Here is a 24,638-nt window from a genome sequence, read left to right as displayed (position 1 = left end):
TATCCTAAACAATAAGTTTTTTAGGTGCTTATAACTGTACCATTTTTACATCAACGAGGATAGCTTGATCCAAAACAAAAGAATGCTCCCAATGATTATCAATAGTTAATTTAGATAAAAAATTTCTGCATCTAAACAAGAAGCAGTTGTTGACTGTATTTATTTTACCTCCTCCACTAAAATTACATGTTAGAACAAAAAGACCTTATAGTTACGTAGTTCAAAACCTTATAACAAAAGCACAAATCCCCCTACTAGATGTCAAACTCCTTGAGAGCAAGTTCTTTGTATCCTTGCTGTCTTTCCCAAGCACCTGAGGCTGAATTTGAAATCAGGTTTCCTTTAGTCCAGCATAAGTTCTTTATCCACTTTAATGGAAAATAAAGATTTACTTTTTTTTTTTTTTCATTCAGACCCCCTAGAAATCTATCTCAGGTTAAGAACCTACACCCTAGATCATCAAGTACAAATCTATCAGTCTGTGCCAGTAGACAAAAAAGAATTTGGTATAAGTAACAGTTTTATTTATTTATTTTTGGAGGGCAGGGCAATTGGCGTTTAAGTGACTTGCCCAAGGTCACATGGTTAGTAAGTGGTAAGTGTCTGAGCTGAGTTTTGAACTCAGGTCCTCCTGACTCCAGGGCCAGTGCTCTATTCACTGAGCCACCTAGCCACCCCTAGATAATAGCTTTAATCCAAACTCAGGATCCTTAATTCTTCTATAACATTAATAAAAGAGTAAACAAAAAATTTTAAAGCCAACAAACATTCTCCAAAATGTTAGTCCAGAACTGGCCTTGAATTCAAATGAGGATCATCACTAACTCAGTTATAAAGGAATTTTGATCATTTCTACTATTAGAAATGGTGTAGGCACAGTGACAAAATGAGAAAAGGTCAATTCAGGCCATCCCAGTGTTTTTACAGCCAGGTCACTACCTAAAGCACTTGGGGCATAAATTCCGGGCAACCAATGTCAGCAATTCCTGTTTAACAATTCTACTTCACAATCCATTCTCCCTGCCTCACCCTTCAACACGTCTTCAACAAAAGGGAGAAGGCAGCTGAAGCTTTGGAAAATCCTTTCTCCTATCCCCCCTCCCCCCTCCTCGGAGTAGAAGCAGGTCAATTCTCCAAGGCCGAGTGCGGGAAGGCCGTTAAAAAAAAAAAACTGTCAGGAAAAAGGCTAACACAGAGCCAGGAAAAGACACTGGGTCTGGTAACTGCACGCACTGCGCTGACAAAAGTAGATGGCCGGCGGCCGAGGAGCGGGAAATGCCTCCACTTCACCTCCCCCAACGGAAACAGTGTCCTAATGCTCCCCATGCTGGCATCCTGGGCCCACTCAGCGGCCCCTGAACTCCGAAAAGAAAGAGCCGCTACGCCCCGCTCTCAGTCTCCAAGTTCCTCCGTCCCTGACCGAACCCAGAACCCGAGGCCCAGCAGAGCGATCCCGAGGCCTAGGCCGCGGTGGTAAGGATACACGTTGAGACGCTGCCCCATGTCCTGAAGCAGATTAGCTGCTTGTTGCCGGCAATAGAGTTCTTTGTCCGGGTCGATGCCGGCGCGACGGGACGGGCTCTTTTCCAGCTGTTCCCGGGTGAAGTACCAGCGCTTGGCCGAAGCTCCCTCCATAGTGGTTCACCCAGGCGGTGGCGACGGCAGCAGCGGCAGGTACGTCCCGGCGTCAACTGCGCAGCGACGTACATCCGCTGGGAGACGGCGAAGCGCACGGTGACACACATCCGATGCCGCGGCCCCGTGGGCCCCGCAAGGAGTTAGGGGCGAGGCGAGAGGCGGGTACTTCCGCAGAGAGTTTCACCTTGACCTCGGACCAGGGAGGTAACCTCGCGCGGATTGGCTGGTTCTAGGGCGCAGGTCCGGGGGAGGTGGTGTTTACTGGTTAGTTGTTAGGAGACCCCGCCTGGGGTCTCAGCGCGAGAAAGGATTAGGGGAGGAGCGACGGTTGTGGCGCGCTCGCGCCTTGCCTGGGCCGGGGTGGGGAGCCAGGGTGGAGTTTTTCTTTGCTGGAAATGAGGCGGATGTGGGAGGGAGGGAGGGAACTAGCGAGCGTCAGAATTAGCTGGATGATTATTAATTATTCTTAGTGGTTTTCCACTGCAAGTTCAAGGCTAGCTGGTGGACCTGCGAAGACGACCCCGCCCTTTCCTGGGTGTTTTTGCACGAAGGTGCTTAAAGGGACGTGGAAGCCACGTTCTTTAGAAGAGGGCGGTGGGTCCAATGCTAAGAAGGGCCGGGCCGGGCCGGGCCGGGCCGGGCCGGGCCAAGGTCATCTCCTCCTGGATTGTAGGATTGAGACCTAGAAAGTGGCTTTAGGAATCATAAGGTCCAACTCTTCTCGGTGAAATGTGGCTTGCCCCTGGTCAGCCGGGTCATCCACACAGTGGATCCAGGATTCGAACCCAGTGGTTGGGACTCCAGGTCTCAGGCTCGTGTCACCCACGCGGCCCATGCATATATGACAGAGGAGGAAAGAGTGGCAGAGCTAGTAGGGTCATGTTTTAAAATATGAACTTTAGTAATGACAGTACAAATTCTGAGAGGGTGATTCTGGGATTTGTGTTAAGACGTATTTCCTCTTAACGCAACTGGGGCAGAGGGCAAGGTGATATGTAGTAGGGGACAGTGTATGCTGCTTTTTATGAATGCAGGTTTATAGTAAGAAAATGCATTCTTCCTGATCTGAAGGTATTTGTTTTCTGATATCAAATGGAATGTGTCACTGTGTTTTTTGAAGGGGTCGGGGGTACAGTTCACAAGCCTGACCCAAGGTTCTCAAATGCCTTCTTGAAGTTTGTCACTTAAAGTGGTTTAAGAATAGAACCCAAAATCTAGTAGGGACTTGGCAAGCAAAATGCCTTGAGAAGGAAAAAAAATCACTGTGGGGTGTGCTGGAGCCAACCAGAGCCAGAGCTGATTAAGATTTCAGTGTGTTTACACCTTAAGAAATAGGAAAACTATAAATTGGGCCTCATTGTTTTGTTAATTGTATAAACTTAAGAAAGCGATGGCAAAAATGCAGAATGTGAAAGAGTATTATTTTATTTTTACCCCCAGAAAGCCTGGTGATTAAACATTTATCCCACCTCACATTATCCTATGCAGTTTTCTTGCACAACCAGAAATACTTAAATGGGCTTTAGTCAAGGATTTCTGTTCCTTCTCCATTCTATTCAAAAACTTGTTGCTGTTAAGTAGTGTCCAACTGCTTGGGAAACTCTTTGGCCTTTTTGGCAACCTGTACAGCGACACTGGGCATAGAGATTGAATGTCATGTGAAGTAAAGCAAGACTAGTTTGGCTTGCAGAATGAATGAAAAAAAGCATTTATTAAGTGTTTCCTATGTGCCAAGCACTGTGTACGCACTGAGAATAACAAATGGAAAGTCAAGACAGGTCTGCTTTCAAGGAGCTCATTCTCTAACTGGATGAGATGACACATAAGAATCAACTTTAGGGTGCATGGAAAGGCCCAGAAGTCCTAAAGATAAAATGATGGGGCAGATAGCAAGGTCCAGGGACATTTAAGGTACATTCAGAAGTCCTACAGGAGTGGTAGGAGGGGAAGAGGAGCTAGAATTTATCCTCCATCTTACTCCATCTAACAGTTCACTTGCTATGACCAACCACATCTACTGTGCAGGTCAGGGGGCCTCATTGGTTCTGGCTTACTACCTACCATTGGGAGTAGACAAGGGGTTAAATGGAACTGGAATTCTGGATTCCTTCCAACAGTGGTGGAGCTAGAGCTGGTGATCAATCTTTAGCTGAAAAGGGGGACAGGGAAGGGAACACACTGAAGTACATGAGAGGAGGTAATGCGTGTTACACTTAAAAGGACAGGCAAGTCTGAAGGTCTGTAAATGTCAAACAGGATTTTGCATTTGATCATAAAGGCAATGAATGGAAAGCCACTGGAGCTTATTGATTTGAGGGGGTGACATGACCTGACTTATGTTTTAAGAATATTATTTTGCAAGTTGTGTAGAGAATAGATTGGGAAAAGGAGCGATTTGAGGAAAGGGAAAGATTGGGAGACCAATAAGTAGGCTTGTGCAATAGGGGAGAGGTGGTGAGAGCCTGAACTAGAATAGTGGCCATGTGAATGGAGAAGACAATGTCCACAAGAAATGTAATGATAGAATCAACAAGACTTGGCAACTGAATGGATATGGGAGGGTGGGTGACAGAAAGTGAGGAGTTGAAAATCAATCAATCAATCAAGTTCTGGGCCAGGCTAAGAGGTTGCAAACTTAGGTGAATAAGAGAATAATGGTGTCCTTGACAGAAATAGGGAAATTAGGAAGAGGGAAAAGATAATGAGTTCTGTTTTGGACATGTTGAATTTGAGATGTAAGTGGGGCAGCCTTTTAGAAATAACCAATAAGCAGTTGCTTTTGTGGGCCTGAAGTTCAAGAGAGAGAGAAATAGATCTGGGAGTCATCTGCAGAGAGATACTGTTGAACCCATGGAAGCTGATGAGATCACTGAGAGAAAGTATAGAAAGAAGAATTAAGGACCCAGAATAGAGCCTTTAAGGTAACTCATTTGGGGCTCAGACATTAATAACGACCCATCAAAGAAGCAACTGGACACATAAGAGGAGAAGCAACAGTCAGCAGTGCCTTGGAAGTCCAGAAAGTAGAGAGTCCTGAACTGTCAGTACTGACGAGAGGCCCGGGATGAGGATTTAGAAAAAGCCCTTTTATTTGGCATGGTTATATTTGTGTGTATGTATTCTCTCCTGAACTAAACTGTGAGCTATTTGAGGTTCCCCTCCCCCCCCCCCATAGCAGCTAGTACAATGACTTATTTACAAGAAACAATTTTTGAATGAGAAAGCTGAGGGACTGAATATTAAGGATAGTAAGTAGCTTTTTCTAACTCTTACATAGTACTTTTTTCATAACAACCTTTTCAGGTCATAGTAAAAGTATTATTACCACCATTTTACCAGTGATGAAAACTGAGGTTCAGGGAAGTTGAGACTTGTGCAAGATACCTCAGCTAACAAGAGTATAACCATCTTCAGGATTATTGAGCCCAGTTCTCTCTGCTGAAGATATCTGAATTTTCAAGTCCTTGGAGTTTTTATGGCGTAAAGGTGTCCAAAAGTAACACAATGGAGATCTGCCTATGTTGACAAAACCTTTGCCCTAAACCATGCCACAGAGCTGACCTCACATACCTGTTGGATTTCTCTCTTTACTTTCCTTTCTAGCCAAGTCAATCTGTTTTTCTAGCACAGGCTTGCTAATTCCTGTTTGCCTTTGCACATTCCTCTGTGGATACCTGCCACCTCTTCTTTGCCACTGATGTCTACAGCTCAAACTCAAATTCAACTCAAAACATTTTATAAGAAGCCTTCCTCGATTCTGTACTCAGATTACTGCACATTTGTCATTCTGTACTTGTTGACATATTATTTGGTAATTGCTCCCAAATTATGTATGCCACATTAGGATTATAAACTCCCAAAAGACAGAAAATAGAACTTCAAATTCTTTTTTATTTTTTTCAAAGTGTCAGTGTAAAGTTTTTTACTCAATGGATACTCAGATTCTTATTTAACTAATGATGAGGGAAGAATTGAATTTACTCAAGAGTTTTTAAGAAGTGATGTTTACATTAAACTAAGAAGGGATGAGATGAGAATTGAGGATAACCATTATTAATGATAATAACTTCTAATAACAATGCTTCATTGGTGGCAGAGAATTGGTTCCACACATTGTGGTATGGAAATTTTTCAAAAAGCGTGCTTTTCAAGTTGAAAAGGTTTTGAGTTCACACCCAACAGACCGTTTCCAACCAGCCAGTGACCCACGAAATCAGACGAAAATACCAAAAAGGCCCTCAGTCCTTTTGACTCCCTTCCACTTTCCCTCTGCTCACACAACCATACCCCAGTTCAGGTCCCTCTATTATCTTTTGTCTGAACCATTGCAAAAGCCTCCCCACTTGGTCTCTCTGACTCAAGGCTCTCCCCATTCCAAACCATTCTCCATTCAGCTGCCAAGGTGATATTCTTAAAGTTTGTTACCTCCTCCTTCCCCCTTTCCCACTCCCTGCTGTCCTCCCCTTACTGTTCAGTGAGCTCCAATGGTCCTCTGTTTACTTCCAGGATCAAATATAAACCTCATTTTTTTTTTGGCATTTAAAGCATCTCTTCATTTCTTCAAGTCTCTTCCTACCTTTCTAAGTCTTCTTATACTGCTGTTCCTCCAAGGTGATGCTCCATCTCCTATCTCTGTGCCTTTGTATACCTGTTCCCCAAGCTTGAAGTAATCTGTTTTCTCACTTCAGCCTCTTAGATTCCTTTAAGACTCAGTTTTATTCCCTCCTTTAGGAATCCTTTCCCCATCCCTCCAGCTACTAGTGCTTTCTCCTCTGAGATTACCTTCAATTCACTACTTATATACATCTTCTATGTATCTAACTATTTAGATAATGTGTCTGCCATTAGAATGTATGTCTTTTTTTTTTTTTTTAGTAAACATGGTCACCGATCCTATTCTAATCCATCATTTCTGGATTTATTTTGGGTAGACTGAACAATTCCATTCTCACTTCTCTGTAAATAAATTCTTGTTTCTAAAGTACTCTTAGCTACCATGTAATTTCCTCCCTAGAACACATTTTACTTATCAGCGTAAAATGTGTATTTCTGAAAGAAGAGACTGTTTGCCTTTCTTTGTATAAAGTGCTTAGCATAGTACCTGGTTAATAAAGTTTGTTGAGTGTCTTCCTCAGGGATGACATTGTAATTGCATAACAGAGGGCAAAAGATACTAAGAATCATAGTTTTTAGATTGTGCTAACAGCAACTTTACTTTTGCTATTGTAAACAAGGAATCTTTTTATAAACATTTATTTGACCACAGAAACTTTGTTGTAATCTTCAGTCATTTATCTACTGAAGTTTGATTGCAACTTATTTTCTCTTTCCTCAACAATGTTGAAAGAAATTGCCCTTTCCTCTGGGCAGAGAAATCCAACCTTTATTACCTATGTCAGTAACAAAAACGTTTGAAAGCCTGGTGGCAAAGCTATTTCCATTGCCCTGTACCACATTGAAGGAGCCTGAATGATTCCCCCTCTTGGTGATCATACCAGTTTAATCCATTTTAGTTCCACCAGTCATTATATACTGGTTATCAGTATTGAACTTGATAAAATTTGATGTTGCTAGTCTCCAAATCAGACTAAATCATGTTATTCACCTTGATGAGAGGATCTGAGTACAGAATGGTGTGAATGGACAGCATGAGTCATCAGATTGGAGATGCCTTTTGTACTTTCAAAGGACTTTATTTTTTAAGCAATTGGGGTTAAGTAACTTGTTCAAGGTCACACGGCCAGGTTTTTCTGGGTGGGTGCTAAGTGTCTGAGCCCAGATTCCATCCCAGGTTATCCCGACTCTGGGGCTGGTGCTCTTACTGGCTGTGCTACCTGGCTGCCCCTCAAAGGTCTTTCTTACTTTGTACCTCAGCTGTGATGTGATAAATAGCATAGTGCCCTGTTATATAATATGAGACGGAAATGTTTACCTATCTTTGCAGTGCAGGCAACATTCTTAAAGCTAACAGAGAAGGTCATATCTTTTTGGACCTTGCCATCGGTCTTGAAATACTGCAAGCAAATCTTAATCTCTCTTATTAGGGCATACTTGAGTCAGTTTTAGAAGAAGATGATGATTCATTAGGTTTTGGCAGAGAGTTTAGGAGCAGACATTCCTGTTAACACACCCAGCATTCCATCACTAGGGGTCAGCCATTAATTTGGATACTTCTTGGGACCATAGAGCCACAGGGAGAATCTTTGTTAAATAACCAACTGGCAGATATACAACTTAAGGAACTACATCTACACTGTCATATTTAGGAAACTTTAGCTAACTGGAAGGAGAGCTAAGTTTTTCCTCAAGACATAAAAAAAATAGAATTTGGGTTTCATTGTGCATCCAAAGGCAACAAAATAACTCACATTTATATAACACCTTTGATATTTATAAAGCTTCATAACAGCCCTATGAGGTAGTAAAAGTTTTACTAGTCTCATTTTATAGATGAGGTAACTGAGATTCAGAAAGGTTAGATATCTTGCCCTAAATCACTTATTTGGAGTCAAAGTTGGGATTCTAATCCACATCTTTTTATTAGAAGGCTTTTGCCCCTATACTATGCTTAATTGAAAGATATCAGATTCCTAAAAATGGAATCAATCTAGTCATTCCTTAATGACTTCTTCTAAAACATACACCCTCATCCTTTAGAAGAGGGATGATAATACCTAAAGGCTAGGGCATTACTGTGGTAACCTTTTGAAAGAAGGTTTTTCTTGAAAAAGTATAGGAAAGGGTAGAAGGAGAGTACAGTTGCTAGAGCTTAGGAAGTAAACTTTTTTTGTTGTTGTTTGGTGACCTCAGCCTTTCAACACAATATTGCCCTCTGTGGCAAGGACCCCAGCCATGTTTCACCTCACCAGGATTCTCTTCTTTTTACTCTTCCTTCTCCCCTATTCCTGGCAATCTCTACCTCCTGCAACTTTCCATTCTCTCTTTTATGTGTTGTCTACCTCCTTTACAAGGCAGCTAGGTAGAACAGTGGATAGAGTGAAAGCCTAGAGTCAAGAGGACTCATCTTCCTGAATTCAAATCTGGACTCAGACACTTAGTAGCTGTGTGACCCTGGGCAAGTTACTTAACCCTGTTTGCCTCAATTTCCTGATCTGTAAAATGAGCTAGAAAAGGAAATGGCAAACCATTACAGTATCTTTGTTAAGAAAACCTCAAATGGGATCACAGAGAGTTGGAATGAACAACTCCCATTATAAGGCTCATAAGCTTCTTGAGAGAAGGGATTATCTTACTTGCTGGAATTTATATCCCTTAGTACTTAGCACTCTGCCTAGAACCTAGTAAACTCTTAGTAAAGGCTTTCTCAGTCTGTTTAGCAATCTCTTCCTCCTCTTTAATGTCTTCAGGCATTCTATACATTTTCCTCTAGCAAACCCTGTTACTTAACTAATTTAAACAGAGCTTGAATGCTTTTCCTTTGAGGGATCTCAGCAGTTTGAAAAAAAGGATTTTTCTCCTTATGTTGTCACCTCCATATCAGATCAATCAACTTTGAAATCTAGGTGGTTCACAAATTTTGACTCAGCTAAAATGTCATCTCCTCCCAGATGCTTTTTCTCATCACCTTAGTTGAAAGTAATGTATGGCTTTACTAATTTCTTAATACTTAGTAACTCTCCTATGGTACTTGTGCACATTGATATTGGTAACAGGATATTGTGGTGGTCCTTTACCCAAGAGTATTTACTCTTAAATGAAGAAATACCCTTAAATCAATCAATCAGTAAATATTTATTAAGCACCTAAGTACTAGGGATTATGCAAAGCACTGGAGATACAAAAAGTAGCAAAAGACAGCTGAGAAGTTTACAATATAAGGAAACTTTAAAGGAAGAACCTCTTATTGTGGAATTTTTAGTTTTAGTCAGCTAGGGAGGAAGATATGGCCTTCCTAGTACCCTGTGCGGTTTGAATGTCTCCCCTGCCTGTTCATGAGGCCAGAACTGTCCTTAATCTACCCATGGCTTAGGACTTTAACTCATTTCTTGAGGATCAGAACACTTGACTGTCCCATAGCACTCTGTACTCATTTTACACTTATTTTAGCCTACCTTTTATTACAATTATTTGTGAACTTAGCATCTCTTCTATGAGATTGTAAACTCTTAGAAAGCAAGGCCTGTGTCTTTTTTAGACTATACTGGCATTGCTACAGTGGCATTCATTTACTTGAATACTTAAAGAATCTGTAATGTTTTTTCTGTGTGTACTCTCTTAATTTCTTTTTTTTGAGGGCAATTGTGGTTAAGTGACTTACCCAAGGTCACAGGGGCTAGTTTTGTGTGTGTGTGTGTGTGTGTGTGTGTGTGTTAAGTGTCTGAGGTCAGATTTGAACTCAGGTCCTCCGGACTCCAGGGCCAGTGCCCTATTCACTGTGCCACCTAGCCACTCCAACACTATAAATTTTTATTCATATTAAATTTTTTTTTTTTTTTTTTTTTTTTTTTTTGCTTATTGGAGGGGGAAAGGCAGGGCAATGAGGATTAAGTGACTTGCACAAGGTCACACAGCTAGTAAATATTAAGTGTCTGAGGCAAGATTTGAACTCAGGTCCTTCTGACTCCAGAGTTGGTGCACTATTCACTGCACTACCTAGCCACCCACAAAGTTAGTATTTTTTTTTATTTATTTTGGTTTTCAACATTAATTTCCACAAGATTTTCAATTCTAAATTTTCTCCCCATTTCTCCCCTACCCCCACCCCAAGATGGCAAGCATACTGATTACCCCTTCCTCCAGTCTTCCCTCTCTTCTGTCCCCCCCCGTCAAAGTTAGTATATATTTTTTCTTTTTTTTCATTTTTCAGATGCTTTATTAACTTCTGATTTGCATCATTCATTTCTGCCAGATTTTGAGTTACAAATTTTCTCCCCATTTTCCCCCTACCCACTGCCCCAAAATAGCAGTCCCACAGGATATCCCTCCTCCAATCTTCTCTCTCCCATATTTTCTCCCATTCCCCTTTTGACTTTTCCAGTAGGGTGTGGTGGATCTCTATGCCCCAGTGTCTGTATATCTTATTTCCCAATTACATGTAAAATAGTATTAATAATAGTGTATATATAAATGTATATATAAATATATATATTTAAACATTTTATTTTAAAACTTTGAATTCCAGATTCATTCCCTTCCCTCCCTTGTCACCCACCCTTACTGGGAAGATAAGCAGTTCACTATAGGTTGTATATGTGTAGCAAATGCAAAACAATAACATAGTAGATATGTTGTAAAAGACTGACTATATTTCCCTCCCTCCTATCCCACCTCCCACTTGTTCTATTCTCTACTTTGATCCCGTCCCTTTTCAAAAGTGTGTGCTTCCAACTTCCCTCCCCCCCCCCAGCCCGCCTTCCTTTCTATCATCCCCCCTCTCATCCCCTTACCCCCTACTCTCCTATAGGGTGAGATACCCTATTTAGTGTGTATTTCATCCCCTCCCCAAGCCAAATTCAAGGAGAATAAGGTTGACCCATTCCCTTTTGCCTTCCTATTCTTCCCCTCCATTGTAACCATTTTCCCTTGCCTCTTCTTTATGAGATAGTTTACCCCATTCTGTCTCTCCCCATCTTCTCTCATTATATTCCTCTCTCACCTCTTAATTTCACCTTTTAAGTATCATTCCTTCCTGTTAAATTGGTCCTGTGCCCTCTATGTATACCTGTAAACATATATACACACATTCCCATATGTATTCATATGCCCATATACCCTCATATATATATATTTCTATTCCTTCAACTATTTTCATACTGAGAAAAGTTTCATCAGTTACAATTATTGTTTTTCCATGTAGGAATGTTAATAGTTCAAATTTGATAAGTTCCTTATGATTTCTTTTCCCTGTTTACCTTCTCATGCTTCTCTTGCTTCTTGTATCTGGATGTCAAATTTTCTATTCAACTCTGGTTTTTTCATCAAGAATGCTTGAGAGTCCTCTTTTCCACTGAATGACCATGTTTTACCCTGAAACATGATACTCAGTTTTGCTGGGTAGGTGATTCTTGGTTTTAATCCCAGCTCCTTTGCCCTCTGGAATATCATATTCCAAGCCCTTCAATCCCTCAGTGTAGAAGCTGCCAGATCCTGGGTTATCCTGATTGTGTTTCCACAATATTCAAATTGTTTCTTCCTGGCTGCTTGTAATATTCTCTCCTTAATCTGGAAATTCCAGAACCTAGCTATGATATTCCTAGGAGTTTTCTTTTTGGGATCTTTTCCAGGAGGTGAATGGTGGATTCTTTCAACCTCTATTTTGCCCTCTGGTTCTAAAACATCAGGGCAGTTTTCTTTGAGAACTTCCTGGAGGATGATTTCTAGGTTCTTACTTTGATCATGGCTTTCAGGTAGTCCAATAATTTTTTTTTTAAAGCAATTGGGGTTAAGTAACTTGCTCAAGGTTACACGGCCAGTTATTTCTGGGTGTGGTGCCAAGCATCTGAGCCTGGATTTGATCCCCAGGTCATCCTGACACTGGAGCCGGTGCTCTTACTCGCTGTGCTACCTGGCCACCCCAGTCCAATAAGTTTTAAATTATCTCTCCTGGATCTATTTTCCAGGTCAGTGGTTTTTCCCATGAGATAGTTCACATTGCCTTCTATTCTTTCACTTGTTTGGATCTGTTTAACAGCATCTTGATTTCTCAGAAAGTCATTAGCTTCCATTTGCTCCAATCTAATTCTGAAGCAATGATTCTCCTCAGTAAGCTTTTGAGATTTTTTTTTCCATCTGGTAAATTCGGCTTTTTAAGGCATTCTTCTCCTCATTGCCTTTTTGAGCCTCTTTTGCCATTTGAGTTAGTCTGTTTTTTAAGGTGTTATTTTCCTCAGTCAGGCTGTTGACTCTCATTTCGTAATTTTCTTGCATCGTTCTCATTTATCTTACCAATTTTTCCTCCACTTCTCTTATCTGCTTCTTAAGCTCCTTTATGGTCTGTAACCAGCTCCTATTTTCCTTTGAGGCTTTTGTTGCAGGAGTTCTGACTTAACTGTCTTCCTCCTGTTCCATGCTTTGCTCTTTTTTGTCCCCATAATAGGAGTCTAATGTTGGAATCTTCTGTTTGCTTTGTTTCCTTTGCCTGGTCATGTCACCCCTCAGTTACTTGACCCCTGAGCTTTTTGCCACAGTAGGACTTTGCCACCAGACAGGGGAGTTTTTGTCCCAAACGCTGGGGTTTTCTCAGCTGCAGGAGGTATTAGATGGGTGCCTTCTCTGAGGCCTCCACATGCTTTGGCAAGCTGGACACATATCCCAGGACCTCCACCCTAGACTGCAATCCAGATCCAAGCAGGTTAAAGAAAGAGCGATTACCCCTCACACTGGTTGCTTGGTCCCCCTACACTCTGCGGGCCAGGAGCTGAAGCTGCCACCTGGTGCTGGCTATGCTTGGTGGCTCAGCGGCTTCTTGCCCTAGGGGCAAAAGCTGACACACTCCCACTTACTGGGTCCCAAAGTCCACACTGCACTGACATCTCACTTTGTCCTTCACATCTATGTGTTGATAATTCTGGAAATGGCCACAGGTGCTGCTGATCTGGAGTCCCTCCAGCTGGCAGCTGGTCAGACCTGCCCTGGGGCTAAAACCTCTGGCTCATGCGGGTCTGGGCTTGGCTCCCAGAGCATTGCGCTGGCCAATTCTTGCCGGCCTGCTGGGCTGTCCTCAGCGGGAGGTTAGCTTCTCTGTGTCATTTTGTGGGTTCTGCAGCTCCAAAGTTTGTTCAGAGTCCCCTTTTTACATTGATTGGGGAAGGTAGAAGCCAGAGCTGCTCGGAGGTCCTGCTTCTACTCCGCCATCTTGACTCCACCCCCCAGTTAATATATTTTTTAAAAAAGATTATTCTGGGGCGGCCAGGTAGCACAGCAAGTAAGAGCACCGGCTCCAGTGTTGAGATAAACCTGGAGATCGAATCCCGGGCTCAGACACTTAGCAACCACCCAGAAACACCTGGCCATGTAACCTTGAGCAAGTTACTTAACCCCAATTGCTTAGGGGCTGCCAGGTGGCTCAGCGAGTAAGAGCACCGGCTCCAGTGTTGGGACGACCTGGAGATCGAATCCCGGGCTCAGACACTCAGCAACCACACCCAGAAATAACTGGCAGTGTAACCTTGAGCAAGTTACTTAACCCTGATTGATCAATAAAAAAAAAAAAAAAAGAAAGAAAAAAAGATTATTCTTTAGCCAGTCTGGTAATGAACCTTATTTGGCTGTCTTGCCTTCAGACATATTGTCCATCACTGGGACTTGCAATTTAAGGTATGTGAAGCACTTGACAAACACTAACTCATTGAATACCTCCCCAAAAATCTATGGGGTAGAAACTACCAATGAGGAAACCAAGTCTTAGGGAAATTAAGTGATTTGCCCAGTCACTCAGCTAGTACATATCAGGTGCAAAATCTGAACCCCAGATTTTCTTGACCCTATGTTTAAAACTCTAACTGTCCTGTCATGTTACCTTTCAAGATCATGTGTCTAAGATTACCTTTCAATTCCCTTTCAACTGTAAATTGAACGAATCTATAATATACTCTTTTTATCCTCCAATCTAATAATATAAAGGAGGGGGAAAGGAAATAATATAAATAAAAATTGTGTTTAATTGAATTCTGAGGCCTCCAGTATGGATAACTCTGGCTAGGGAGAAAGGAGAAAAGGTATAGAGATTTAATTCCCCTCTTCTCCAGGCCTGTTTACTAAACTCTATCTTTAGTGACCTTCAAATCCTGTCCTCCTTGGTCAGGATTGGTCATCACCCAGGCCATCACCATAGTAACCAAGAACAGAACCCAGAGCTTCAAACTTGCTATTCCACATCTAGTCAGGGAAGAGTTGGGATGGCATTCTTTGGCATAACCTTGCTGGGATATCAGGATCCCTTTCTGAGCAAAAAGAAAGTCTGGGGGAAGGGAGAAGGAGAAGAAGAGACAGGTAAGAGGAAGTCAGACAGGGAGAAAAGAAACAAGGGAGGAGAAAAAAGGAACCAATGGATCAGCAAAGAATGTCAAGCCTAATGGTCACCAGATATGGTTTTCCTAGCCAGTGGAAAAAATTGCCTATTAGTACTTAGGCCTACATGAGGCCATAAGTAGAGCATATCAAAAGATGACTGACATCATTTGGAAATGATATTTGACTCTGATCTTTCCTTACTGAGCTAAGAACATGACAACTAGTGTGTCAAAATGGAAAAATTACTTGTCTTAAGTTGAGTTCAGTTACCAGCTTCCTCCTGAATTCTCTGAGCCTCAGTTTCTTCAACTGCACAATGGGAATGTTGTTGTTGTTTGTCTTTCATTCTCCAACAGGATCACATCAGGGAGGTGATGCCATGACACTCCAGGGAATTGGATTTAAATGAGAGAGAGAGCTGTAGAAAGTTACCAGTCTCACTTTATCCTCCAGAGCCATTTGGATCCAGCGCCAGATATAGATTAGGACAACTGGAGATGGCTCAGGATGCAGTGAGGGACCTTGGTCTTTTCAAGCTAAGGTCTTTAACAAGTCTCAGTTTGCCTGAGGCAACACCCATTCAGTTACCTCACTGGGTTTCTGTGATAGAAGCTTTTATGAAACTCAAAGTCTTTAGAAATGTTAGCTATCATTACTATAATAGTCTCCTTTACTATATTTACATTACTATAATAGTCTCCCATCTCTTCATAAAGATGAACAGATTAGATTCCTTGATTAATCAATCCCTTGAGTGTAATACCTTCTCTCAGGGACAGTAATATTTGAGAGTTGGGGCTACCCTGGGATTCCTAGTCTGGAAAGTTGCTTGATCTTCAAGTATAAGCAAATTCCTGAATTATGTACAAGGGAACAAGAGGAGGAGAGGACTAAATTAAGTGTCCAGCATTTGTCTGGGCACTTATGTGACTATAGCTGGCTAGTATGGCCTGATGCTCAGGCTAGTTCTCAACCCATTTCACCCACTCCACCATGAGTCCCTTGTCCTAATACATAAGTTGCAACTGAGATTTACAGGTTAGGACCAGGGTATAGCTGCAGCTGCTCTTGTCCCAGAATAGAAGAAGAAAGCTGAGGATGTATCTCCCTCTTGCTCCTCCTTCATTCTTGAAGAGGACATCTTGAGAGTGACTTGCATGTAAATTGGTTATGAGTAGGGCAGAGCTGCATAGTGATCAGCTTCACTCCTCCAGAGTCATTGAAGTCCAGTGGCAAGACCAGGGTCATGAGGATGCAGCAGGTGACCTTAGCCTTTCTAAATTAAGGTCTTTCCCAGGTCTGAGACCAGGCCCATCCAATGACTTGAGGGCTGTGTAAGAGGCGAGACAAAAGATGCCTCAATTTACCTCTGAGAGGAAAAGACCCTCGGAGTTTTCTGGCCAGAACAGAAAACAATTCCCATTTATACTCATTCTAAGCCATTCTAAGCCAGGCTTAAACAATGAGCCATAGAGGTTTAGGTTGAGGCTATTATTGGCCATTCCATGAAAACCAGAGTGATTTGGGTTTTAAGGTAGAGTCAAATAGCTCCATTTAAAACACAATGGGCTTTTTAAAAGCCTGTTTTTTCAGAGCTATATTTCAAGAAATCAAAAATGAAAACCAAAAAGTGAATTGTCCTAGCTTCTTGAAAAAAAAATGAAGGAGAAGTGAGGATGAAGAGGACTAGAAATAGCTGTAGTCCTCATCTTCTTCTTGAATTGGCAGCTTGGGTCCCCAGAGGTCAGCGACTCAGATAACATGGTAAAGGCAGTTCATGCAAAATGTTCTCCTACGAACCTAGTCAGCTTCCATGGGAGGAGAAAGTTGAAACTTAGACCACCATAATTGTGGTGAGGTACACATTTAAGAAAGATGTGTAACAAGGTTTAATTCACAAGACCTGCTTTGGAAGTCCTTCTCTCTGTGTAGAGACTTCATGTAGAACCCTTGTCATTGTTCATCCTTTGTTCTCAAAGAGATGACATCACAGGAGACTATCCCCTCCACCCCCCACCCCCACACACAAATACATGTACAAGACCCTTTGCTTGTTGGGGTCATACAGCTAGGAGAAGTCTGCATTGGTTCATGATATTTAAAATGTGATCATTTTATACTACCTAAGTCCTAGGAAAGAAGACTTAAGATGCTCCCATTCAACAATGTTCTTAGAGAGGTGTCAATTCTATTCAAGATGTTTTACCCCTACATACCACCACATATATTCCCCAAGGACAAGACTCTTACTTTTCTTTTTGAGAGTATCTGTAGGACTTTCATGTAACCACCAGCCTTTGGCCAAAAACAACTTGAGTCCTGGTAAAGGTAATAATTGGTTAAGAAGGATTGGGAATGTTTGTCTTCTGCATGGAATAGGATTTTCTAAGGGTCAGAATGAAGACCAATGGGTCCTGAAAAGGAGGGAATCAAAGGTGATGGGTAGAAGTTTCAGAGAAGCAGATTTCAATAAAATTGCCCCCAGACAGAGCAGGCTATCTCATGAGCTAGTAAATTTCTCTGTCCTGGAATTTCAAGTAAAGGCTGGATAACCATTTGCTAGAAATGTAGAGGGGATTCATGTACTCAGAAGGAGAATAGAATCTCTAAATTCCTTTTTGACTCAGATTTGATTTGTGTCATTTTTCTTCCCTTTCTAGAAAACAGAATTGAATTGAAAATCCAAAGACCTAGGTTCTATTCCTGGCTCTGCTACTAATTAGTTGAATAACCTTGCAAAATTTCTCTGTGCCTTAGTTTTCTCATCTCAAAGTGATGGACTTAGAATTAAACTTTTAAAAAAATTATTTTTATAACAAAATGTATTAAAATTATTTATTTATTTTTAGTTTTCAACATTCACTTTCATAAGATTTTGAATTTTAAATTTTCTTCCTCTCAGCATGCAGTCCAATATAGGCTCTACATGTGTATTCATATTAAATATATTTTCACATTAGTCATGATGTAAAGAAGAATTAGAACCAATGGAAGGAAGCACAAGAAAGATGAAATGAAAGAAAAAGAGAGTAAACAGTGTGCTTCCATCTGCATTCAGACTCCAGAGTTCTTTCTCTGGATGTGGACAGCATTTTCCACCATGAGTCTTTTGGAGTTATCTTAGATCCTTGCATTACTGAGAAGAGCTAAGTCTTTCAAAGTCAGTCATTGCATAATGTAGCTCTTACTGTGTACAATGTTTTCTTGGTTCTGCTCATTTCACTCAGCATCACTTCATAGAAATTTTTCTAGGTTTTTCTGAAGTCTACCTGCTCATCATTTCTTACAACACAATAGTATTCCATTACATTCCTATACTACAACTTTAGAATTAAACTTTTAAAGTTTTCTTCTGGGTCATATATCCTATGAGCTATTCAGCAGGGAGCCACTCAATGTCTTTCATCAGTAGGGGGATATGATTAGGATCATATGGATTAGTTATGGATTAGGAATATTATTTTGATGGTAATCTTATGTGAATAATGGTATGAAGGATAGATTAGAAGAAGGCAACCACAATCCTTCTTTATAACCTGACTAATGCCTAATGTGAAAGTATTTGCAGATACTATACTTGATTGTATGCCACCATGGGGGAAGGGAGGGAGAGAATATTTGAAACTCAAGGAATTGTGGTAATGAATCTTGTAAACTAAAAGTAAACAAATTAATAAAGAACAACAAAAAAAGAAGGCAACCAACTAGAACTCCATTTTTAAAAATCTAGGTGGTCGGTAATAGCAGTGGATAAGACAGGAAGGGGTTTCAGATGTAGAATGGCAACCTAGTCAGCTGATTGAAATTGGATAATGAGGATAAAGGAATCAAAGATGATACCAAAGTTTTGAACTTGGGTGACAGAGTATGATGCTGTTATTAACAGACACAGAGAGGTCAGAAGGGGGAAGCAGATTTGAGGGGAAAGGTGATGACCAAGTTAGAATCTATTGAGTTTGAGGGCCTGGGGGACTCTGAAACATCCTCTATCTCTGTCCACAATTTTGTTCATTGAACATTCTCTGCCCACTTTCTTATGATTTTCCTCCAAACCTAAGTGAACATGGGGCAATTTAAATTTCAATTCAATGTATATTGAAAAGCATTGGACTAGGCATTAAGGGATGTACAAAAGTAAGCTGTGTTCTTGCCCTCAAGAAGTTTAATTTGAATGGGAAAATATCTAATTCTGATCTTGAGAGGATGAAAAATAATCAGATGATTTACATCTATCCCAGGCCCAACTTTTATATACATATATGTGTACATCATACACACACATATATTCATGGGCAAAATCTAGTGAAAATTAATATCAAAAGCAACCTTGAAAAAAGAAAGAAATGAAAAAATATCTAAGGAGACGTATTTAAGGGGGCACTGGACCAGCCCCACCTATTTGTTTAGGTATATGTATGGGCAGGGCATTTTACTTGTCAATTGTGTCTATATGAGTCTCAGCAGCCCAGCAGCAGCAACAGTGATGGAGCCAACTCAAAAAGTTGGAGGGAGAGGTAGGAAAAGAGAGCAGATTACATGGCTAGGTCCTCCCCAGAAAATGGATACCTTCCCTCATTGGCATAGACATAATGTGTTAGCTCAGCTTCTGTTCAGGGAACCTGGTTGATGAGCTGTCCTATAGCTGGATTCACATGGGCCACGAAGCCTAATCTATAAAGCAAAGAATACTTTCCAGACTGAAAAGAACAGAAATGGGTAATAGAGTCTGAAACCTAAAAAAAATGAGGAGAGGGTAAGAGAAGTATTTAGTTTCTATCAATGAGTTCAAATCACCCAGCCTGGATGAACTACATACAGGACACTAAAAGAACATATAGATGTGATTGATTTCCCTTGTTAATGATTTTTCAGGTTTAGTGTAATTAAGAGAAATATAGCAGGACTGGAGGCAGGCAAACTTTGTCCCAAATTTCAAAAATGGAATCAAACTGGACAGTACAAACTATATAAGGCAGTAACAACAACCTAGAATGGATGGTTGCTAATTGGCATGGTTTTAAGAAGTGCCTTGCTAAATCTTAGTTTCACAGAGCTACTGAACAAGTAGAAGGGAGAATGCTATTGGCAGAATATTTGAATTTCAGCAAGTTGTTTGATAAAGTCTTTCATGATGTCCTTGTGGGCAAGATGGGGAGATGACTATAGTATAGGAAGGTAGTTTGGAACCAATTGAACAAACAGATCCAAAAACAAGTGATCAATGACAACCAGGAAGGATACCTCTAGTGGAGTCCCACAGGGTATTTTCTGTCATTGGCTCTGTTCGGTTGAATGTCTTTTTATCAGTGACTTGTATTCAAGCATGGATGGCATAACTTATTCAATTTAACATAAGGCTGGGGTATACAGATAATACAATAGAGGAGAGTCAGTTTCCAAGAGTTCAATGGGTAGAATGGTAGACTGAAGTCAGTGAAATAAAATGTCATAGAACTAAGTGTAAAGTCCTGAAGATGGGTTAAAAAATTCAACTATACAAGCTCAGGATCCTAATGGATAAGTGGGACATGTCCAGAAAGTAATTCATGTGTGATCCAAAACAATTCTGAAGGATCTATGAAGAAAAATGCTATCTACCTCCAGAAAAAGAATTGATAAGAATCTGAATATATGGGTGGCCAGGTAGCACAATGAGTAGGAGCACTGGCCCCAGTATCAGGATGACCTGGGGATCGAATCCAGGCTCAGACACTTAGCACCCACCCAGAAACACCTGGCCGTGTAACCTTGAGCAAGTTACTTAACCCCAATTGCTTAAAAAAAAAAAGAATCTGAATGTAAATCAAAGCATGCTTTTAAAAGCTTTGTTTTTCTTGTTTGTTTTTTTGGTCTTTATTAATTTGTTTACTTTTAGTTTACAAGATTCATTGCCACAATTCATTGTGCTTCAAATTTTCTCTCCTTCCCTCCCCCCCCCCATGGCAGCATACAATCAAGTATAATATCTGCAAATACGTTCACATTAGGCTTTAGTCAGGTTATAAAGAAGAATCAGATGGAATGAACAATGAGAATGAGGAAACAAAACCAAACAAGAAAAAGGAAAAGAGCAGGTAGTTTGCTTCAATCTGGATTCAAACTCAGTTCTTTCTCTGGATGTAAACATCTCTCTCCATCATGAGTCTTTTGGGGTTGACTTATGGTGCTGGATTGCTGAGAAGAGTCCAGTTTATCAAAGTTGGTCATCACACGTGTCTGTAATTGTGTACAAATTCCTCCTGGCTCTACTCTTCTCACTCAGCATCAGTTCGTATAAGCCTCTCCAGGTAAATATGAAGTCCATCTGCTCCTCATTTCTTATTGCACAATAGTATTCCATAACATGCATATACCACAACTTGTTCAGCCATTCCCCAATTGATGGGCACTCCCTTAATTTCCAATTCTTTGCCACCACAAAAAGAGCTGCTATAAATATTTTTGTGCATATGGGTCTTTTTCCCACTTCTCTGATCTCTTTGGGATACAACCCTAGAAGTGGTATTGCTGGGTCAAAAGGTATGAAATTATTTAATAGCCCTCTGGGCATAATTCCAGATTGCTCTCCAGAATGGTTAGATCAGTTCACAACTCCACCAGCAATGCATTAGTGTTCCAATTTGCCCACATCCTCTCCTGCATTTGTCATTTTCCTGTTTTGTGATTTTAGCCAATCTGACTGGTAAGATGTGGTACCTCAGAGTAGTTTTGGGTCTGTGTTTTCTTTTACAACATGACTAATAGGGAAATATGTTTTGCAAGACAGCAATGTATTAGCCTATACAAAACTGTTTACCTTCTCAATAAGGGGAAATGGGAGGGAGAGAGAGAATTTGGACATTTTTTAAAAAGAATATTAAAAATTATTTTTAAATGAATTTTGAAAAAGTTAAATATTAAAAAATTAAATAAGGAAGTAATTCTTGTGAAGACCTAATAATTTTTAGTGGACTTTCAACCTCACTATGAGCCAGTAATATGATATGGCTTCCCCCAAAACTAATGCATTAATAGAAGTACAGTATATAGAACACTTGAGGTAATTTTTCTCCTTCTGGCCTGATCAGACTACATCTAGAACATTATTTTAAAAGAGACATTGCCTCCAAAAATAAAAAAAAAATAAAAGAGACATTGACAGTCTGAAATATATTCAGAAAAATGGTGATCAGAACAATAAGGGTACTCATAATCACATATGAGGATGGGTATAAGCTAAGAAACTTAAAGATGTTTAATCAGGAAAAGAGAAAACTAAAGTGGAGTTGTCTTCAAACATCTGAAGAACTTTGGAAAAAGGATAATTGTAATGGAGATTCCCAGTTTCATATGAGGTCAATTCTCTTTTTGTTTTTTATTGTATAGGGAAATGTTAACATTTAATTAATGTTGGTCAAATCATGAAAATAAAAAGAGAATAAATATTACTATTCATTCGTTTATTTATTTTTGCAAATCTAGTTTGCTAAGATTTGTTTTGCTAGACCCCAGAGAGTAGAACTAGGATAGGAGGGCAAATTTTCATTCAATAATAATAAAAACTGAGGTGGCCAGGTAGCACAGCGAGTAAGAGCACTGGCCCCAGTGTCAGGATGACCTGGGGATCGAATCCAGGCTCAGACACTTAGCACCCACCCAGAAACACCTGGCCGTGTAACCTTGAGCAAGTTACTTACCCCAATTGCTTAGGGGTGGCCAGGTGGCTCAATGAGTAAGAGCACCAGCCCCAGTGTCGGGATGACCTGGGGATCAAATCCAGGCTCAGATACTTAGCACCACACCCAGAAATAGCTGGCTGTGTAACCTTGAGCAAGTTACTTAACCCCAATTGCTTTATAAAAATAATAATAATTTTCTAACAATTAGAGCTGCTTCAAAATGGAATAGCTTACCTTGAGGGTGGGGAGTTTCATCACTGGAAATCTTCTAAAAGATACTGGATGATTATTTGTTGAATATGTTTTATATTAAGTTCATAATTTAGGTAGAGGTTGGAGCAGATGAACTCTGAGGTTTCTTAACTCTGCAATTCTGATCCAGAAGCCTTTCTGCTGTCATTACAGAGGAAAGGTGTCCAAAGGAGTCAGTTTCTACCAAGCTGCCCCCCATCATCCCTGTCGGAAATTACTGTGTGCATCAGAACAGCAATGAAAAGTACCACAAAGCTGTCCGGAGGGTACAGTTAAAAACATGTGGGTCCCACTGATCGGGTACTCTATTGGTAAATGGGATGTATGACTGAGAAGAAATCAAGGCACAGAAAGAGCAAGTTGAGGTTGGTGGGGATTTTTGAAGAGAGACCAGAAATAAGAAAAAAGAGTTAATCTGTAGAAATCAGTGGGGTGATGAGTAGATAAGAGTTCCAGGCTTGTAGTCAGGAAGATTTATTTGAATCCTGCTTCAAGTACTAGCTTTGTGACCCTGGATAAGTCACTTAATCTCTTTGCCTCAATTTCCTTATCTATAAAAGGGGAGAGAATAGTAGTACCTACCTCACAGGGTTCTTGTGAAGATCAAATTATAAATGTACATATATGTACATACATATATACACAAATGTATTTTGTACTTTGCAAACTTTTAAGTATTATGTAATTGTTTGCTCTTAATATTATTCTCTCAAAGTCGACCCAACAGTAGGATTAAACTGCAGGGGGGGGGAAGTGAATTGAATTCATCTGTCAAGTATCAGATAATATAATCAGAGAGTTGAATATTCACTCCTCAGATTTCTCTCAAGCCTGGGAAGAAGTCCTAGTCAGGCTAGGCTGGAGTGAAGTGGTGGTTGGTACGATTCCTGACACTTCTCTTAGACTCTCTCCATGCCTCCACATTTAGTCCACAATCAGCTCTTTGAAGTACCTCTGACGGATGCCCAGAATTTCAGTTTTTGGATGCCGCATGAACGTGGTATTCGCCCACAAGACATTGCTCCATGGATGAAGACTCCACGGCACTGCATTATCAAGAGCCCCATAACCAGGTTTGGATGGAAGGCATCAGCTAAGGGGACAAAGCAGACTGAGCAGTTTTGGTTCTGGCTAGGAGCTCCTAGTAGGGCAGGGCAGCCAAGGGAGCAAAGGAGGAAAATGGAAGGATGGTAGAGAGGGTGTGTGTGTACTGCAGAGGGAGAACATCTCTAGCCATCAGTTTTACCAGCTAATCTAGAAAGGTGGGGTGGGGATGGGAAGAGAGGAGAAAATGAACTGAAGGCTTGGGAATGGAAGACATAGGAGCTCTAATTGTTACCAAGAGCATCAGAGAAAACTCTCTCTGATGGATGACTCATTAGTCTAAATCCATTTATGAACCTTCAGTCCACTCTGTGCATGTCTGCAGCGTATGTGTGCATGTGTCCTTGTTCTCCTGCTTGGCCTGAGTGATAGTGAGTCACACACACAGGACAGGACTACTGCTGCTCTGGGGATATAGCGGGATAGAGTACAGCCTCAGGAGCTACCCTCACACCTCCCTTCTCCCTTCCTCCCTCCTAACCCAACCGGGCTAAACTGAATTAATTCTTCCTGCCCTAGGTTTGTGGATCATCTGACACTCAATGACCGACTCTTCAGTTTATATTGAGCTGGGGGAGCTGAAGGCAGGCCTGGGGCATGTGCCAAGGGCTGGTATTCCAGAATGGATAGCTGGTGTGATAAAAATAGCTGGGGGTATTTTGTGGGGGAGAGGCTACTGGGGGGAAAGGGGGAGTGGGGAGGCCTGGAGAATTATTCAAGAAGCACAAAATAAAACATGTTGGAATATAGTGTGCATATTTATATTTGTGCTAGGGTGTGTGCATGTGTCTTGGGGTTGTATAGAGGAAAAAAATCTATGGCCAAGACTTATCCAGACAGCAGTTATATGAAGTCTAAGGCAAGAGCCTAGACCCAGGGAATAAGTGGAGAGCAAATGAGGGAGACATGCTCAAGGAATGAAAGAACATGTATGTATCATGGGAGGAGGAGAAAAGAACATAATATCTGTGAGCACAAACTTTCCCACTTGGTGCTGAGGCATCTGGAGGTGCC

General features: G+C 40.9%; 3 protein-coding genes across 7 annotated transcripts in view; 1 reads left to right on the top strand and 2 right to left on the bottom strand.

The window, feature by feature from the left end:
- The window catches only part of CCNT1 (cyclin T1), a 44,534-nt gene extending 42,843 nt beyond the window's left edge, over positions 1-1,691 (bottom strand). For both annotated transcript variants that reach the window (XM_069092642.1, XM_069092645.1), the window contains exon 1: positions 1,484-1,691. In XM_069092642.1, coding sequence (XP_068948743.1) covers positions 1,484-1,635 — 152 coding nt within the window. In that variant the 5' untranslated portion in view covers positions 1,636-1,691. The remainder of the gene's footprint in view (positions 1-1,483) is intronic.
- KANSL2 (KAT8 regulatory NSL complex subunit 2) overlaps positions 1-24,638 on the bottom strand; it is a 295,431-nt gene that overhangs the window by 110,328 nt on the left and 160,465 nt on the right. The window lies entirely within an intron of this gene.
- SPMIP11 (sperm microtubule inner protein 11) lies at positions 1,683-24,338 on the top strand. Its single transcript, XM_069092646.1, has 4 exons — positions 1,683-1,842; positions 22,674-22,802; positions 23,449-23,593; positions 24,144-24,338. Exons 1-4 carry the CDS (start codon positions 1,749-1,751, stop codon positions 24,190-24,192), a joined length of 417 nt encoding a protein of 138 aa, XP_068948747.1. The 5' UTR covers positions 1,683-1,748; the 3' UTR covers positions 24,193-24,338.

Source organism: Petaurus breviceps, unplaced genomic scaffold, assembly GCF_028583685.1.
Source record: "Petaurus breviceps papuanus isolate PSGF00001 unplaced genomic scaffold, PetGlider_PUasm1.0 191, whole genome shotgun sequence".
NCBI classification, from domain to species: Eukaryota; Metazoa; Chordata; class Mammalia; order Diprotodontia; family Petauridae; genus Petaurus; species Petaurus breviceps.
Note: the sequence above shows the minus strand (reverse complement) of the source record. Positions and strands in the feature narration are given on the sequence as shown.

Excerpts from the sequence above, each read along its gene's own strand:
- SPMIP11 (XM_069092646.1), top strand. The coding sequence starts at position 1,749 with ATGCCGCGGCCCCGTGGGCCCCGCAAGGAGTTAGGGGCGAGGCGAGAG. Across the intron at positions 1,843-22,673 it reads CTTGACCTCGGACCAGGGAG|AGGAAAGGTGTCCAAAGGAG; the intron begins GTAACCTCGCGC and ends CTGTCATTACAG. Across the intron at positions 22,803-23,448 it reads GAGGGTACAGTTAAAAACAT|TCCACAATCAGCTCTTTGAA; the intron begins GTGGGTCCCACT and ends CTCCACATTTAG.